Genomic DNA, 17,555 nt, shown 5'->3' with positions numbered 1-17,555 from the left:
TTGAGAGATGACAGGAATGACAAATTCCATCATATTACTTATTCTCCAAAAAAATTAAAAATTTTATTAGATGAAATAGCACACGTACCTCGATGTGCAAAAAAACACTCCTACTGAAAAAGTATGTAAAACTTAAGGTTTAATAAAATACACAAGGCAAACCTTAAATACCGAAATAGTTCCGAAAAAGGGATATATAAAACTAATTGTAAAAGATAGAAAAAAAGACTTTCCCCAATATTTATTAATTATTATTATTATATCAATATTACCCCAAACTATAAATGAAGCTTGCCAACAGGTTCGGGTGGGATGCGATGGTCCCTTTACGCTCCCTTAAAATTAATTCTTTTCATATTGGTTTCCTTTTTTAATGAAATTATGATTAATTAATTTATTTAGATTCCAATTGACTCCTTCTAGCTTTCTGGTTCCATTTTTAGGCTCTCGTACTAGACTAAACCTGCGGCTTTGTGTAAGTAGTACCGAATGACGCCGCAAAGCAAAGGTGGTGCGAGAACGATCATATGAATCTGTTATTTAACATTATCGTAATTTTACTGCAGAATCAACGATGAATCCGGGATTAAAACCATGCTTATAACCTTCCTCGGGTAAAAACACAAGTTCATATTTCTGTATTAATCCGTAGTGCAGTTTAGGCATGATGGTGACACTCCGGACAGACATTTCCATTTATATATACAGATTGGAGAATCGATCATTACGCGTAGAGAGATACTTGAAGGCAAAATATCACTCGCCTGCTACGTCGTTGTTTTCAGTACAGTATGACTTTAGTAAGCATCTGACTTTGAGGGTAACTGTACTACTTGCAATAAAATGTCGCAAAGTATAAAAGTAGAGAATTTGACATTATAAAACTCTATAAAATGAAAAAAAAATTAATTAAAACTCTTAGCATAGATTTAACAAGAATTAATTTTTTAAATAAAAGGCGTAAACAAAGGTGTAAACAAAAAAGAATTCCTTTACCATAACCGCAGTATGATCAGGACAGCCATCTTGTTGAAAATAGAGCGAACCCAGGTCTAAATCAGAAAGGATTTAAATGGTAGGAAGAACTTGGTTTCTTGGATTGAAGAACGAGACCAATATCGATCAACGGAAGGATTACGTTTCCCATTCCTCGAAAAGAACATTCGTCTAAAAATAGAAAATTTTGTAACAAAAATTCATTTTCATTTGCTTTTTCTATCATAGTTTCACGAAATTTCATTCTTCGCCACTAATCTTCGGGAAATATCTCTGGCGTTTTGGAATATTTGGGACATTTGTACCTATGTTTTTTCCAAATACTCGCAACAGTTTTATGGTCCGTACCCAGTTCCTTTTCAACACTTACTTGATCGTATTCAATCCACTTCTTCAGGGCAGTACAAACCATTTCTTTCTGTTGTTCTTGCTCCTAGACCCTTTTAATAAAAGGCTCTTGCAATTTATTGTGGCATTTTAGTGTGACAAAAGGATTCAAAACTGTAAACCACATTTAAAATTGTTGGTCGCATAGAATTTATCTATTTTCAAGTGTAGTTAAAAACAAATCCCTACATTGTAGGGCCGATTAACCGCTATAAAACCATTTAATAATTTTAACTCTTTCTAAAGGAGCATAAAAAGCCATGGTAAGTTGACAAAAAATAATACGCTTTAAAATTCAACAGTGCACCATGCAGTCACACATCAAAATGAGGCATGTTATTGATACATGATATTATTACGGTTATTTTGTAAAAAATAAAAACAGCAAATACTATAGGTATTTGCTGACGACCATCGATGAACGATGAGGAGGCCGTTCATCGATGAGAGGAAGCTGGTTTGCCATTATTTTAGACAATACGCAATATTCAATTCTCTAATCTGTATATATTATTAGGCGATTACGAAGTTACATCCTCCTCGGTCGGTAGATAAAAATGAAATCGTTAAATATCAGGACAGTAATGTAAAACAGCATGGTTTTTGAAGATAAAGTATCGGAGGTCGAAAAGAAGTTTTCCTCATCCCTAGAAAATCTGCATAAACGGAATGAATAACTTAAAGTTGAATTGGAAAACTTAAAAATTAAAGAAGGTGAATTATTGGCATTACTAGAAGTGAGTGAAAGGGCAAGTCTTAAGTTCAATTCACAAATTAGCGAGCGAAATATCCTAAATAAAAATTTAATTATAACGATAAAAACGTTAGAAAATGAGTCTTCAACCTATAAGACTGAAATAAACTTGCTACAAAAAGACGTAAATGACTTAACTAACTTAAATAAGAAAATGTTAGACTCCGTAAAGGTGTCGGAAGTTGAAAAAGATACCTGTTATTCCGAAATTTGTGCATTGAAGGAACAGTTACAGATATCTAAGTCTGTTGTTATTAATTTTCTAACACAGCTACCAACTAGGCCAAATACACCTGATGATAGTCGGCCTCGGCTTCTCTTTGTTGGTGGAAATTGTAGCGGAGTGTTCCTAAAACATCTACGTTTAAAGTGTGAAGCTTACTACAAGGTCCAGTGTTTCCTAAAGACGGGCAGTTCAAGCAGTGAAGTGATTAGGAGGATAGCATCAAATTTAGTTAAGGACTTTACGAAAGAAGATATTTTAATAGTAATGTTAAATGGAATTTGTTCTTCATCTGATGTGAAATTTTCCTGATATTGTACTTCTGACTGAGCACTGGTTGAGGCCTAGTGAATGTTTTTTAATATCTGATTATGTTCCTATATCAAATTTTTGTCGTCAACAATCTATACATGGAGGAACCATGATCTTGGCTAGCCAAACAATTGAAACGATTTTTTGTAATATTGATAAGTATGATAATCTTCTGTTAGAGAATGTTTTTGAATTCTCTCTTTCTTTTTGTAAGCGTTTTAATTTATATATTCTTTGTGTTTATAGGCTACCTACAGGAGATATTGCTATGTTTCTGGACAAACTTGATTCTCTTTTACCCCAGTTGTCCCTACACTCTAAGGTTATATTGACTGGTGACTTTAATATCAACTACACTGATGAAACCTTGCCACGTACTTCTCTTTTAAGTATTTTAAATTCTTACGACTTGAAAATGCACGTTCTTTCTCCCACACGAATAACTTCTTCATCTGCAACTACAATTGACTATTTCTGTACAAATTTTGATGACGTTTTATGCACAGTACTCCCATCTGGTATTTCCGACCATGAAGCTATTCTTGCTAAAATGCCATATAATACTGTATTATCTTCATCTCATTATATGGGTAGAACTTTCAGCAGGAGAAATTTCAATGCTGTTACTGCTGCTACAGCTTTGGTAAATTGGAATGCACTTGAAACGGCTTCTGACCCACTTACTTTATTTTTTCAAGTTCTGTGTGATAAGATCAATCAGTGCTTTCCTAAAATGAGGCTTAAAACTAAGAAACGAAAACCATGGGTTACAAGAGGCCTTCAGGAGGAATTTCAGCTAAAAACCTCCGTTTTTTGACTAAATTGTGCAAATATACCACAAATGAAAATATCCTTGTATATCATCAGAAATACCGTAATCTGTACAGAAAGACAATTAAAGCAGCAAAATCTAATTATTATAGGGATCGCTTAAATATGTCATCAAATAGGCAAAGAGAGTGTTGGTCGATTATTAATGATTTTAATAATTAATGACATTGCCATAGAAAAGTATCTGAACCGGAGTTAAGACCTGACATTTTTACGACTACTATTGTGATATACCTAATATCTTGCTCAAGGGCATTCGTAGTAAGATTGATCCCTTACACTATCTTCAACAAGTGTCAGTTGAGCATTCACTTTTCTTTCATCCTGTCGATCTTACCGAAATAAAAAATGAAATCAAATGCCTAAAAAACCATAAATCATCTGAAGCTGATGGGATATCTTCGAGGTTGTTACTCTTTTTGCCTGATTCAGCCTTAAATGCTTTAGTTTCTGCCATAAACAATTCTGTACATATTGGCATTTTTCCTTAATGTTTAAAAGAGGCAGTGGTTATCCCTCTTCATAAGGGTGGAGATTTGGATCAGCCTTGTAATTTCCGTCCCATAGATAGTTGAAAAACTTGCAAAAAGCAGAATTTTGTCCTTTTTACATCATAATGGCATTTTGTCTGCAAATCAGTTTGGATTTCAAGCCGGTAAAGGGACTCATGATGCTGTTTTTAGCTTTTTGGAGAGCGTCTATGTGTCCTTGAATTCTGGAGAGTCATCGGCGGCAGTGTTTTGTGATCTATCCAAAGCATTTGACTGTGTGGATCATGGAATACTGTTATCTAAGCTCGATAAATATGGTTTTAGGGGCGTAGCGTTGCGATGGCTTGAGTCCTATCTATCAAATCGTACTCAGAAGGTTACAAGTGTCAGGGCGTTTGTCTGCTTCTAGAGCCCTAAAATGCGGCGTTCCCCAGGGTTCAGTGTTGGGACCACTGTTATTTTTACTGTATGTGGATGACTTGAGTTCATTGAAACTGCAAGGCAAGGTGGTTCAGTTTGCTGATGATACCACCATACTATGGAGCCATAAAAATTCTGATTATATTAAGACTTGTATCCTTGAAGACCTTCAGATTTTATCAGGGTGGTGTGCTTTCAACAGGCTCGTGTTTAATGTAAGAAAGACGTCTATTATGGGGTTTAAGTGCGATGTTCAGGGTCTGATGTTTGACGAAAATTCCCTCTTGCAGAATAAAGAGTGCTGCAAGTTCCTAGGAATTACCATTGATGGTCGCCTTCGGTTTGAAGATCATATTTTACATTTAGCTGGGAAATTATCTTCTGGATGTTTTGCAGTAAGAATGGCAAAACAAGAGCTGGGACGGGTGGTTGCACGTTCAGTGTACTTTTAACTTATTGAATCTCATATTCGGTATGGCTTGCCTTTTTGGGGTTTAACCAATAAGGGGCTACTTAACATTGTCTTTGTTATTAAAAAAAAGCAGTTAGATACCTGTGTTCTGCTAAGTTAAGAGATTCTTGCAAACCCCTCTTCATTTCTGAAAAAATCCTAACTCTTTTTTCACTCTTTATCTTTGCCCTTATATGCTCTTAGCTGCTCTTATTCACAAAATTCCCAAACTACCCTCTGACACTGGCCATTTGACTCGTCGTGTAAATAATGTTCCCCTACCTATTCCTACGTCTTCCCTTACCAAAAACTCATTAATTTACATAAGTAAAAAAATTTACAATCATGTTCCTCTTTGTGTTAGACATATATCGGATGTTAAGAAATTTAAAAGAGAATTAAAGACGCTTTTATTGGCTAAGGCATATTATAACCTGGATGACTTAATGATAGGTTTTAACCTTGGACATGTTGAAAAGTTTTTTTTTCCTTTTTTCTTCTCTAGTTTTGTCAACAAGTTTACCTTTATTTAATAATAGATTACTTTATTTAGTTATCTTTAATTCAAGTATATTCAAAAAGTTTTGTCTTCTTGTGTTAATTTTGTTCATTGTTTTGTCAATTTTTGAAATTGTATTTTTGTTTTGTTTTTTTTAGCTTGTAGGATGCTTGTACACAAGATTATTCTTACGTAATATAGCACATTTTCTTTCTTTCTTTCTTTCCAACCGCGGGTCTCTAATCAAAAATTATTTACTAAAAAACTAAGATGCCATAGAGGAAGTTGCATTAAAAAATACTAGTGAATTTCGAATTTCGAAATAGAAATTAAACTAAATACGAGATCCAAAGTTCATCCGATAATTATACGAGGGCGGGTCAATAAGTCCGTGACTTTTTGGATAAAAGACAGGTTTTTATATAAAAAGTTATTTTATTTTTCAACATAGTCTCCTTTGAGTTCTATACACTTAGTCCAACGTTTCTCCAATTTTTTTATCCCTTCGGAAAAATATGATTTGTCGAGGTCATCAAAATAGGCATTTGTTTGAGAGATGATTTCGTCGTTGGAGTCAAATCTCTTTCCGCCGAGCCATTTCTTTAAGTTTGGGAATAGGAAATAGTCAATGGGGGCTAAATCTGGAGAATAGGGCGGATGAGGAAGTATTTCGTAACCTAATTCATGGATTTTTGCCATGGAAACTGCACATGTGTGGATCCTTGCATTGTCCTGGTGGAAAAGAACTTTTTTTTTGGCCAAATGTGGTCTTTTTTCTTTCAGTTCCTCATTGAATCTATCCAATAAGTTGGTATAATATTCTCCATTGATTGTTTTCCCCTTTTGAAGATAGTCAATGTGGATTATACCGCGTGCATCCCAAAAAACGGTTGCCATGACTTTATTGGCTGACAAACCCACCTTTGCCTTCTTGGGCGCCGATTCACCCCGAGAAATCCACTGTTTTGACTGCTGTTAGGTCTCCGGCGTATTGTGGTGGATCCACGTTTCGTCCATGGTGACGAAACGACGCAAAAATTCGTCTATATTGCGGTTGAATAACGCCAAACACTCCTGGGAAATTGTCACACGGTTGCGTTTGTGGTCGATTGTGAGCAAACGCGGCACCCATCCTGCGGAAAGCTTTCTCATACCCAAATGATCATTCAAAATTAAAACTACTGAATCTCTCTCACTTTCAATCTCCGATTGGCTAAAACCATATCGTGAATTTTTTCGATTGTTTTGAATGTAGAGACCTCGACTGGGCGTCCAGAACGTTCGGCATCTTCCGTGCTTGTACGGCCACATCGAAATTCAGTAAACCACTTCTTTACCATGGAAATGGATGTTGCAGAGTCCCCATAATATTTATCAAGCTTAGCCTTGGCTTGAGTGATGGTTTTTTTCCGTAAAAAATAATGCTTAATGAGCACACGAAATTCACTTTTTCCATTTTCTTCTCAAACCGAGTGGTAGTCTGCTATCAACAGCTCTCAAACACAAACTAAATGACGCAGCTTGTTCAAATTTTGACAGGCGTCAACTGACAGTTCTCTGTTAAAAAGTCATGGACTTATTGACCCGCCCTCGTATAATATGATCCTGAGAAACTTGAACTTTGGTGAAGACAAATAAAACCAGGTTTTATTACTTCAGTAAAATAATTCACACATAAACTTCTCGATTGACATTTAGGATATTTTTTTCAGAAGAAAAAGCATAATTAAGATCACAACTCTAAATTATTATAATTGTAATTTTGCCACTCGTAATAATTTTGAGACGTAAAGTGAGAACTATTTCAGTTAAAAAATATTAGCTTACTTTCGAACTTATTTAAATTGTTGTCTGTATATATTTAATAAGTAACATTACTTATTTTCTTAAAACTGCTCAATTTGAAATGTTTTATTACTTTTAGGCAAATCTTTTAAAAGGATCGGTGAGGGCACTCTGTCATGTACCTTAACGTTTATGGAATCTTTATTAGAAATAGTGCAGAGCCACCATAGACAAAATAATGATGATGTAAAGTTCTGTGAAAAATACTGTGATGAAATAGAACAAGACTTTGAGTGAAAAATATTTGATTACTCACCTTGGGAGAAAAACAAAAGAATTCTTAATTATTTACATATAATTCGATGTCCAAGACGAAACTGAGATTGACAAACATGGGATAGAAGCATTCTTTATTTTCTCCCCTAGCTAGTATACTATTTTTCTGCTTTGTTGGGAAGAACAATAGCATTTTTGTTTTACCCAGGTCGAAACGGCTAACCGTCAAGCAGAAGAAAATTTTCCACATAAAGTGTTTTTTATTGTAATAGCCTAATTTAACTCTACTTTTATTTTTTTAATCCAAGAGTTATAAAATAAATTTTTATTTAAAATTTTTGGTTTTTGTTTTATTTATGTTAATTTAGGCTAAGCTGATTATACTTTAATAATGTATTATACTTTTATATGAGAATCCGTACTAATTGTGATGATTTATGTAGTTCCAACACATTTAGGAAAAGAAGAAAAGTATAAATACGGGTACTAATACTTAAGAATCGTCTTTCTAAATATCTTTTTCGTTGCCATGACTGAAAATTGTTAGAGTTGCACCCCGTTGTGGCAGTTATTTTTTTGCATTCTAGATGAGACCACAAGCAGGTTTTACTATATTTGGTGCATACACATAAAAGTCACATTCTAACGGAAAAAAATTTAGGTTCTAATTAGGTTGACTAGAATTGGGTTCAGTATGAAAAAAGGTCATAATAAAGTTTGGAAATCCTGATTAAGCTAATGTTAAGCCAGTATTTAGCGTGTGGTTTTGATGAGTAAGGCGATCATAAATATATAAGTCCAAATCATTTCAAGTTGAAAAGGGCGCGGCGCGATTGATCGATAGAGTATAACAAATATCAATATATTGGTGTCTACACTCAACAGGCGTTAGTAAAAAATATAAATGTTGGGCGTAAATGGTCCATAAAGAGAATCTTACTTTCGGTAGAGAACAAGTATATATTCCCATAATATAGATCGATAGATAGCTAGATAGATAATGCCTTTATTGAGCAAATGAAATTTTTTAGAAATATAAATAATAATTGTAAAGCAATAAAAGAAATACATCTTTTTTAGATAGATTCGTGAAACCCACCAGGCAACGTCTAGCCGTAGACTATTCTTACTTAACCCGTAGTTTTCCGGCATCTCCATTAAGTCAACATTAGGTTTAAATTACAATAACAAAAAGACTAGATAGATAGATATCATTAATTGGTTCTACTTCTTTTTAGTCTGAAGCAAAAAGACCATTGCATATTATAGGCATTTTTTTCACTACGCTTTTTATAACTGTAAAGTATAATGTTTATGCACAAAAGGCTTTTACTTTTTGTCGCTTTGTGGATAGCCTAATAGAGCCCAAACCCTCAGCAGTATTAAAATCTAAATCCTGAGTTTTAGTTCACTTAGCAAAAAGTATAATAATAAGAAAGCTTCTCTAAAATACAACCATTATTAATTCGAGCAAAAAAAAGAATAAATAAAAATAATTTGTTTATTCTTAATTTGTTTAATCTTTAAAATAAATAATTTGCATTGAAATAGATATTAAATATTTATTATTTTTATTCAATTTTATTCAAATGAATTCAAAGGAACACCTAACAACCTAACCAGCATTTAAAATCATATCATTCCGCCCATTCAAATCTTCGGGCAAAGATGAGTTTATATCTATATACCTCCTGCAAAATGGGTTAGATGTACTTACTTCATATATCGTCAAAGTATTCAAGACTTCCCTTACTCAGGGCTACGTTCCCAAGTTATCACGAGAGGTGAGAGTTGCCTTTATATCTATACCAGGAAAAATCGACTGAAGATGATGGAGAGGTTGACTGATCGATTAAGGTATGCAATGATCTTTTAACGATCAAAAGACCACTGCATAAGCCTATGCCTGACGGAAAAATCCACGGATTTGGTTCTACACCACCTAGTGACAAAGGCCGTGGAAAGGACTGCCTGGGTTCGCTTATAGTTATCGAAGGGGCATTTAACAACACTGTTTTCGCATTAATCTGTCCCGCACGCGTATATCAAGGCTCGGTGGGTTGACCTATACACGCAGGCCTACGCTGACTTCTTTTCTATCTTTTGGCCGGGGAAAGACGCCGCCATAATACAGGGCCCAATGTTGAGGTTTGAGGTACCTGCATATAGCGGACAAATTGTGCATCTAGGAGGGCCTAAGGATCAACCCCAAAACTATCGTGCAGACACATAACTAAAAAGACCAAAATTAAGATTGCGCGCTTTGGGTCTCAGCAGCAGGGCTTTCGGTCGCTCCTAGGGTCAGTCACCTTAGATCATTCAGGGATCTACTCATCTATTGTTAAACCTCTTCTCACATAAAGGGGCTATCGTTTAATGGCCCTATACGGAGAAAATAAAATATTCTTTAAATTGGATAGAGGACTGGAATCCAACACCTTGCATGCCTAAGCATTACGGGTTCCATGCGAACAGCTCCAACTACATCGCTTACATTGCTGAGCCTTCCGCTCCTGGACCTTGTGGTGCAATTTGAGGTAATGAGAACTGCCCATAGGCTATATGCTCTTGGTGAACTACACGCTAGTGAAACTGGTCATGCAAAAATCTGATCACAGGCCTCTCCTTCTGATGATTAGTGACTATATGGCACCTGAGACAGTGAATTGTAAGGGATTTGTGACTCATATTATAGGCAGAGAGGAGTGGCAGGAATCCAATGGGCCTACATTGCTAAAGGGGAGGCCATCTAGTATACAAATGGCCACAGAATAAATAACAGAGCTAGTGCGGGATACTGTGGTGGAGCCCCACATACCCGCAAGGCTTACTCTCTGGGAGCACGCTACTGTCTTCCAGGTCTGAAGTCTTCACTGTATTGAAATGCGGACAAAAAATCCTAAATAAATACTGACGTATCAATCTACTCGAACAGCAGGGCGACCGTTAAGGATATTTTGGACGAAGGGGTGAGCTTCAAGCTCATAATGCATCCCATAAGGCATAAGGGACGAGGAGGAACTGGTGGGCTGCAGGGCTCAGCTTGTCTGGATGCCTGGCCACTAGGCTGTGCTGAAAACCAGGAAGTGGACTCCCTTGCTAAACTGGGATCTGCGAAACGACCGGTACGCTGCGAACCTATCTATAATCGATATAGCCAAATACTTTCAAATCAGAGTGTTTTATTGGTTTTTCCAACACTATTGGCTTCTGGTAACCGTCGGTGAGGCCCAACGATTCCATTATGAGACCTATGTGCATGACAGCCCCTTTGGCTGCCCATTGCCTTACAATTCATTTAATTCAACCTAAACAGCAGCACCTAACAGTATACATTCTTTTGTTATTATCGAATTTTATTACAGAGTAATGTTTCACATACCTTATACTTAAATTTACAGAGGTTAATTTTTTTAATTTCGGTGGTAAGTAATTGTAAAGTTTAATCGAATTGTATATGAAAGATCTTTAAAACATGGTGGTGTTATATTGCGGAATAGTAAATTAATTTTTTTGTCTTATGTTAACATTATATACATTATTCTTAGGACAGAATTTACTTTTCAGAAATAAAAAGGAATTGGCTGACAGAAGCTGATGTACAAAAGTTGCTGAGTGAAGAGTTTTCCACTGCATTTCCATATTTAACCATTTGCACTCAGTTATATCTTCTTTTTTAATCCGTATGGGAGTCTACAACAAGCGTTTTTTACCTTCTGAATTTTATTGTTAGTGGCATAAAGACATGTATTGGCGCGTTTAAATGGAGACCGAATTATTTATCGCCTCAACTAATGAAATAATGATATTTGAGCCAGCCGTCATAACTTTTAGGTGAAACTAATCTATTGAGAAGAATAGAATATCCGCCGTATTGATTAACCCTTGAAAAAGAATACAAAAACGTCAATAGGCAGTGGGATTCTAAAGAGTGATATTTAAAGAGCCTTGTAATGACATGGATAGATAGGAGAGGCGTGAGAGCAGGTGATCTTGGATTCTCTAGATGCGCGTTTCTTCTTAAAAAAGAATGTTTTTCTAGCGCTGACTGTTAGTAAAAAGGGTATCCATTTAGCGATATTAGTGTTCCCGTAGTGGAATACAATTATCAGCCTACCCGAAAAGGTGCTTAATAAATATTGTAAGGGGATGTTTCTGGAGTCAAAATAAGTTCCTATTAATCTAAGTATGGAATTTCAAAATACAGAGTGCGCGGTTTAAGCAAACTTTAGTTTTATTAAGATTCGAAATTCACTGTTTACTTCTAACAATATTCCAAATACTACAAATGGCTGCAAATAAGACTTTATTTCAAATTTGACTAAGTGACTAAAGGTGTATAACCTGCATTTTCTATGAAGTTAACTGGTCAGATAAGAATCCAAAGATTTAGTATGAGTAAATCCTACACAACATCCCCGGAAATTGAACCTTTGGGCTTAGTATTTTCCGTTTTTATTTGCACAATTCTATAATTCTTCGTACGGAGAATTTTAAATGAAGATACTTACATAGACTAGAGAATACTACTAACGCTACCATAAACAAAATATGATATTTCAGCAAGAAACTCTTTCCTATTATGCATTTGCCTATTACCTGCTCGGCAGTTTTTGAACTAAATTGAGAGAAGGAATGCTATCGAAGGGCCCGCGGGCTCACCCGATTTGTCTCACCTTGATTTCTTTTTGAGGGAACATATGAAATGGAAAATTAAGCCCTCCCAGCCTAAATCACTACGAAAACATTTACGGCAGAATATTGACCGCATTACTAATGAATATCATCAAATTACACCTGATACAATGTCCAGAAACACTTTAAACATTTGCTGTACTATTGTATGGAAGCGAACGGTGGACACTTTCAGCAATTAATAAGATGATATATAGGTACTAGTCAACAAAATTTAATTCAGTTTCTTGGCAAGCCGTAATTCAAATTTAAAAAACGAAGTTTTTAAGAAATTTTTAAGAAAATGTTTCAAAGGCGAAAACCCTGCTGGACTACTTTCGATGCTCTACCATGTATATCTAGCTACTTATAACTAATATTTATCTACCTTATGCTTTTTAGAACCACCCTTAAAATATTTAATATTTTCATTTTGATCTAGGATTGCGGTTGTGCTGAGGGTTATTATAAAATTATGCAGTATTTCCGTACTTTTCTCTTGATAATGGCCCAGTTAACTTTAGCCACCACTTTATAATCATCACATGCGGTTGCAAAGACTAACAGCGACTGAAATATGTTAGGCCTACAATTGTTTACCCGCATATAGATAGCTCATTTAATATTGCTAATGGGCCATTTACATTTATAATGAAGTAGTTTTTACCACAATAATCGGAAATAAGAATCAATTTTATTATTTTTGAATTTGTGTTATCAAGTTAGATCCAATAAACACTAGTTGGTTAATAGGAGAGGATACTCTAAAACATAAAAAAATAAAAAATGTTCTCACAATAAAATAATTCTATTCTTCAAAAAATAATAAAATTTCATAATTTATCTCGGTTTTTATGTTGATGGTTTGTAACCTTAATTATACAAATTTAGAATCTAAACCTTAAAATTGTATATCTCCAAAGGTCGGGGTGAATAATATCCACATATGCGGATGTTATTATCGTACGGTGTATATACAGGGTGTGTTCAAAGTTAAGTCATTTATTTAAATACCTTGTAGAACTCGTCAAAAGAAGTTAATATACCAAAAAGTATATATATAAAAGTTGCATAATAAGAGAGTTACTTCAAAGAATTAATTTTTTTTTAAATCTTTATTAAGTAAAATATGGTTCCCGTTTTTACAAAAGTTCTTCAAAATTAAACTAATACTAACTCATATCTCCTTTTCAACTACCGTTCGCCTCGCCCAATCACACTTTTCGTAACGCATTCGCCAGCTTACTCTCCAATTCAAGCGTTCGTAAAGAATTTTTACTTTTTTAAATAAATTTCACTTGTCAGTCGAGATGGAAAAAAGTAGGATCCAATTAGCATACCATTTACCATGCCAGCCCACACATTTAATAAAAATCTATGTTGGAAGTTCGATCTTTGTACAGCATGCGGATTTCTTACTGCCCAAACATGATTTTTGTGGAAATTTTGCACTCCATCTCGTGTAAATAGAGCCTCATCTGCGCACAAAATAAATTTCGTAAGATATTAATTTCTGCTGAACTATTCCAAAAGCCACTGACAAAATATAACTCTTCTAGCACGATCTTCAGGAGGTAACTTGTACCCATTCATAATGATAAGGGTAATACTGTTGTTATCTATTGTCCTCCACACTTTACGATTCAATTTAAGCTGCTATGGCTCTAGTACTTATTATTGAGTCATCTTCGGCCATTTCTTAAATGTCTTCCTTAATTTGTAACTTTTCAGGTTGAGCAGCTCTTCCAGCGTCAATGGCGAAGCGTGATTTTTTTTTCGGGTAGACAAACAATAAAAATCGTTAAATAGAAAAAAATGTGTATTCACTTTAATGAAATAGAGAATGAAAGCGCATGAAATATTAACTTAAAAGAAAAATTATGTAGTGATATAAAAAAGAAAAAAATTATTACTACTAGCATAAAAAGTTAGTTAGATAAAAATAAATACTATTTATAAAAACACAACATAGGTATAACCATAACTTATAAATCCATAATATCCATTATTTTAAAATTAATTAAAGACAAATAAAAACACAACTAAAATACAATTGCCAACATCGAACAGTCGTTCATAAATAACCACTAAAATATCCACTAAAAAAACCTTTTCTATACACATAAAAATACTAATTATTAAATTACTATAGCACACGCTCACACCAAATGCCAAATGCAGATTCATCAAAACAAAACAAAACTGTAGATGTATTGCGGGCGACCAGATCAAGCGTGTTCATAAACAATAACCATCAACAGCATAATAAAATAGCTGGTCGACTTCGATAGACAAAAGCTCGAATGTCTTTCCCGCGAGTAAATTTTGCATACGTAATAGGCTGAATGCTGAAGCGGCCGGACCTCTGTAGCCTGCTTGATGCGTATTTGGTTCGATTAAATGCTCCAAATTTCGGAAGACAAATATCAATGTGTCTTCCTGGGGCTCGTATACATTAATTGGGTGTCAGCCCTGTATTTTTATCTTACTCGGTGCGGCAGGCGGGGCGCGCCTTCGGATTAATCATGCTTAGATACTATATAATAATAGTAAGGATAGTGACTACGTTCTGTGTTAATTTTTTTTTTATTTTAATTTTTACAATTACATGAAATAATTACGTGATAAATTAATGACAAATAACTGGATAATTTTGGGTAGACAGTGTCTACCTTGTCTACTTGTACGCTTCGCCACTGCCAGCGTGGCCTCTTCGTTATTTTTTTAAATACCCTATGTCACCAAGTCTAATAACTAAATTTACAAACATACGTGGTGCCGCATGATTTCTTAAAGAAAACCTTTCCGCATACAACCTGCATGCTGCGGTTGCATTTTGTTGACACTCTCTCTAGGCAAGTATTATTTTCACTAGTTCATTATTTTCGTAAACATAGGCCATGTTTTCGCACAAAATAATCAGAAAATTCTCTTTTATTATGCAACTTTTATATTGGTGATTTCTGGTATATCAATTCCTTCTGACAACTGACTTTAAGCATAAAATACGGCGTTTTGTACAACTTGTTTAACACCAATTCAGACAATTTTCAATTTATTTAATACTCATTTTATATTAGCAATTCTAGAAGATTTCTAAAAGGTTTCTCGTTTTTTACACCTAGCTTATGGGACGTTATCATTAATGAGTTTATAGGTATATGAAGAACCCCACTCCACTGCAGAATGTTGTATAGGTCGAAATTAAGAAAATAAATGCTATGCTCTCGTAAATATAAATATTGCAGAGACGAAGTTATAACACTTAGGCTGTATGGCTTACCACAATCATCTTCCTGGGGGAGACACGTGACAACGTTCAAAGTGAAAATAAACAAATATAATTGGCAATACCTTCTTTAAAGTAAATTATAGCACCTAAAAACATTCAGTTACTTCCACATATAACTCCTGATTTTGATAGCTTAAATGTTAAAAAATAACTCATTTCATCAAGAAAAACGCAATAAAAATAACATGAAACAAGTGTTTGAAATGTTTACGCTTTTGTTGATTCAGGGATTATATGTCCCAAATAAATTGTTTGAAAAAAATATGATTAAATATTTACAAGATCGCTTTCATTGGCTTCGCGCGGAATCCTGATGACTGTGGATATGTTCTGACTAGTCTATTTTTAGTAACTCAAAGGAAACATGGAAAACCATAAAACTAGCCAGAAATTAAATGACAATCTACTCGTATTGAATATCATAATAATAATTGCCGTTTTTTTATGCACTAAAAATTTTTATTACACATAATCTAATAGTTAGTTCAAAATAATTTGTCTCTTAAATTGTGTTTGAGTAGGTCGTGGCTTTTGAGTGTCTTAGCATAAGCATTTCCTTAAAAAAATAAATAAACAAATAAGTATATGTATATACTATGGATTTGTAGGTGTAGTAAAGATACAGGGTTGCTCAAAAATAAATGTTGACCATCAACTTCATTTTTTTTAATGAAAGCATCATTTTTTATTTAATTTTTAAATTTCGCGTGGAATTCTATGTTTCATGCACCATGTCCTATACCTAAAGTCAGTTATTGAAAAAAACACAATTTATGTAACATATAAAAAAGAACAAAAATTTAAGTAAATGGTCAAAAGGGTTGCCATTCACGGCTTGACAATATCCAAAGCGATCAATTAACTCTCGTTGCACATTTTCAATCATTTCCCGAGTTACAGCGCGCAGTTCTCGCGAATCGAAATCTCGTGCGAATCCTCTCTTTTAAGTCGACTACATTATTTGGGCTATTAAAAAATACCTTCGACTTGAGGTATCCACAAAAAAAAATTCCAGTGGTGTTAGGTCAGGCGATGCGATGGGTCCTCTCCTTCCAATTCGAGGATTGGAAAAGGTTTTATCCAAAAATATACGCACAGTGGCAGCATAGTGCGGAGGAGCTCCATCTTGTTGGAAAATTAGTTCTTTATTAGAATATTCTGGGTTCACTGGATTTGGAAATAAAGCTAGTAATGCTAAAACTAATTCAAATTGGAGAAAATCGATATACACTTGTACTGTCAAAGTCTATTCCAAGAAAAATAGACCTTGTACTTTTCCGCGCCCTATTCCACACCACACATTTAGTTTTTGAGGATACTGGGTGTTCACCTCTATCATACAATGCGGATTTTGCCAATATCGATAATTTGGTCTGTTTACATAACCATTCAAACAGAAGCGTGACGGAAAAAATTATATTTGTAACTAAATTATTATTTAGATTGCACATGTTTTGCAAGCGTTCACAAAACTCTTTTCGCCTATCGAAATCGTCATCAAATAACTCTTGCACTGGAATAATATGGGTGATATTTATACTTTTTAACTATTCGGTGAACTTCAGATATCACCATGTGTAAACTAGCCCCAATCTGCGACAGAGGAGTGCATGGATTTTCTTCCAAAGAAACCATTACGTCAAGTTGTCTAGTTTCAATTTGAGCAGGACGACCAGATTTCGGCAGATCTCTAACTTGACCGAATACTCACCACCTTTTGATATATCGGAGGACGATTAGGATGGATTTTATTGAACAATTGAGCAATTTCTCTTTGAGTAGGTCTTCATTCACCAAACCCAACCACGCATAGAATTTCACTTATTTCTCGATTCGTTAACTTCACCATTGTAAAAACCGTAACTTTGCTCGTACACTTGACAATATCTGTTTGGCGTACAACTGTCATACAGTTTCTACGAACCAGCCAACATTAAAAAAACACGAATGAATGGAATCTTGCTCTGTTTATAAAAATTCTCACAGATGAGATGTGACCTTTAATAATAATGCAAAATAAAACATATCGCTTAATTTTAAACGAATTTAGAAATAATTTTTGGGACGCACTGTATATAAAGTTTAATATTAGTTTGTTCTTCAGTTAACTACAATTTACAATATACAGAGTTTTTTGAAACATCTTTAACAAAGAAAACCATAA

The 17,555-nt window shown here is 34.5% G+C and overlaps 1 protein-coding gene across 1 annotated transcript in view; it reads left to right on the top strand.

Annotated features, from left to right (window-relative positions):
• LOC126748347 (protein tyrosine phosphatase domain-containing protein 1-like) overlaps positions 1-7,765 on the top strand; it is a 37,851-nt gene extending 30,086 nt beyond the window's left edge. Inside the window, exon 9 of the mRNA XM_050457512.1 lies at positions 7,289-7,765. Coding sequence (XP_050313469.1) covers positions 7,289-7,446 — 158 coding nt within the window. The 3' untranslated portion in view covers positions 7,447-7,765. The remainder of the gene's footprint in view (positions 1-7,288) is intronic.
• Positions 7,766-17,555: the final 9,790 nt, after the last annotated feature.

The sequence above is a fragment of the Anthonomus grandis genome, chromosome 22 (genome assembly GCF_022605725.1).
Source record: "Anthonomus grandis grandis chromosome 22, icAntGran1.3, whole genome shotgun sequence".
NCBI lineage: Eukaryota > Metazoa > Arthropoda > Insecta > Coleoptera > Curculionidae > Anthonomus > Anthonomus grandis.
Note: the sequence above shows the minus strand (reverse complement) of the source record. Positions and strands in the feature narration are given on the sequence as shown.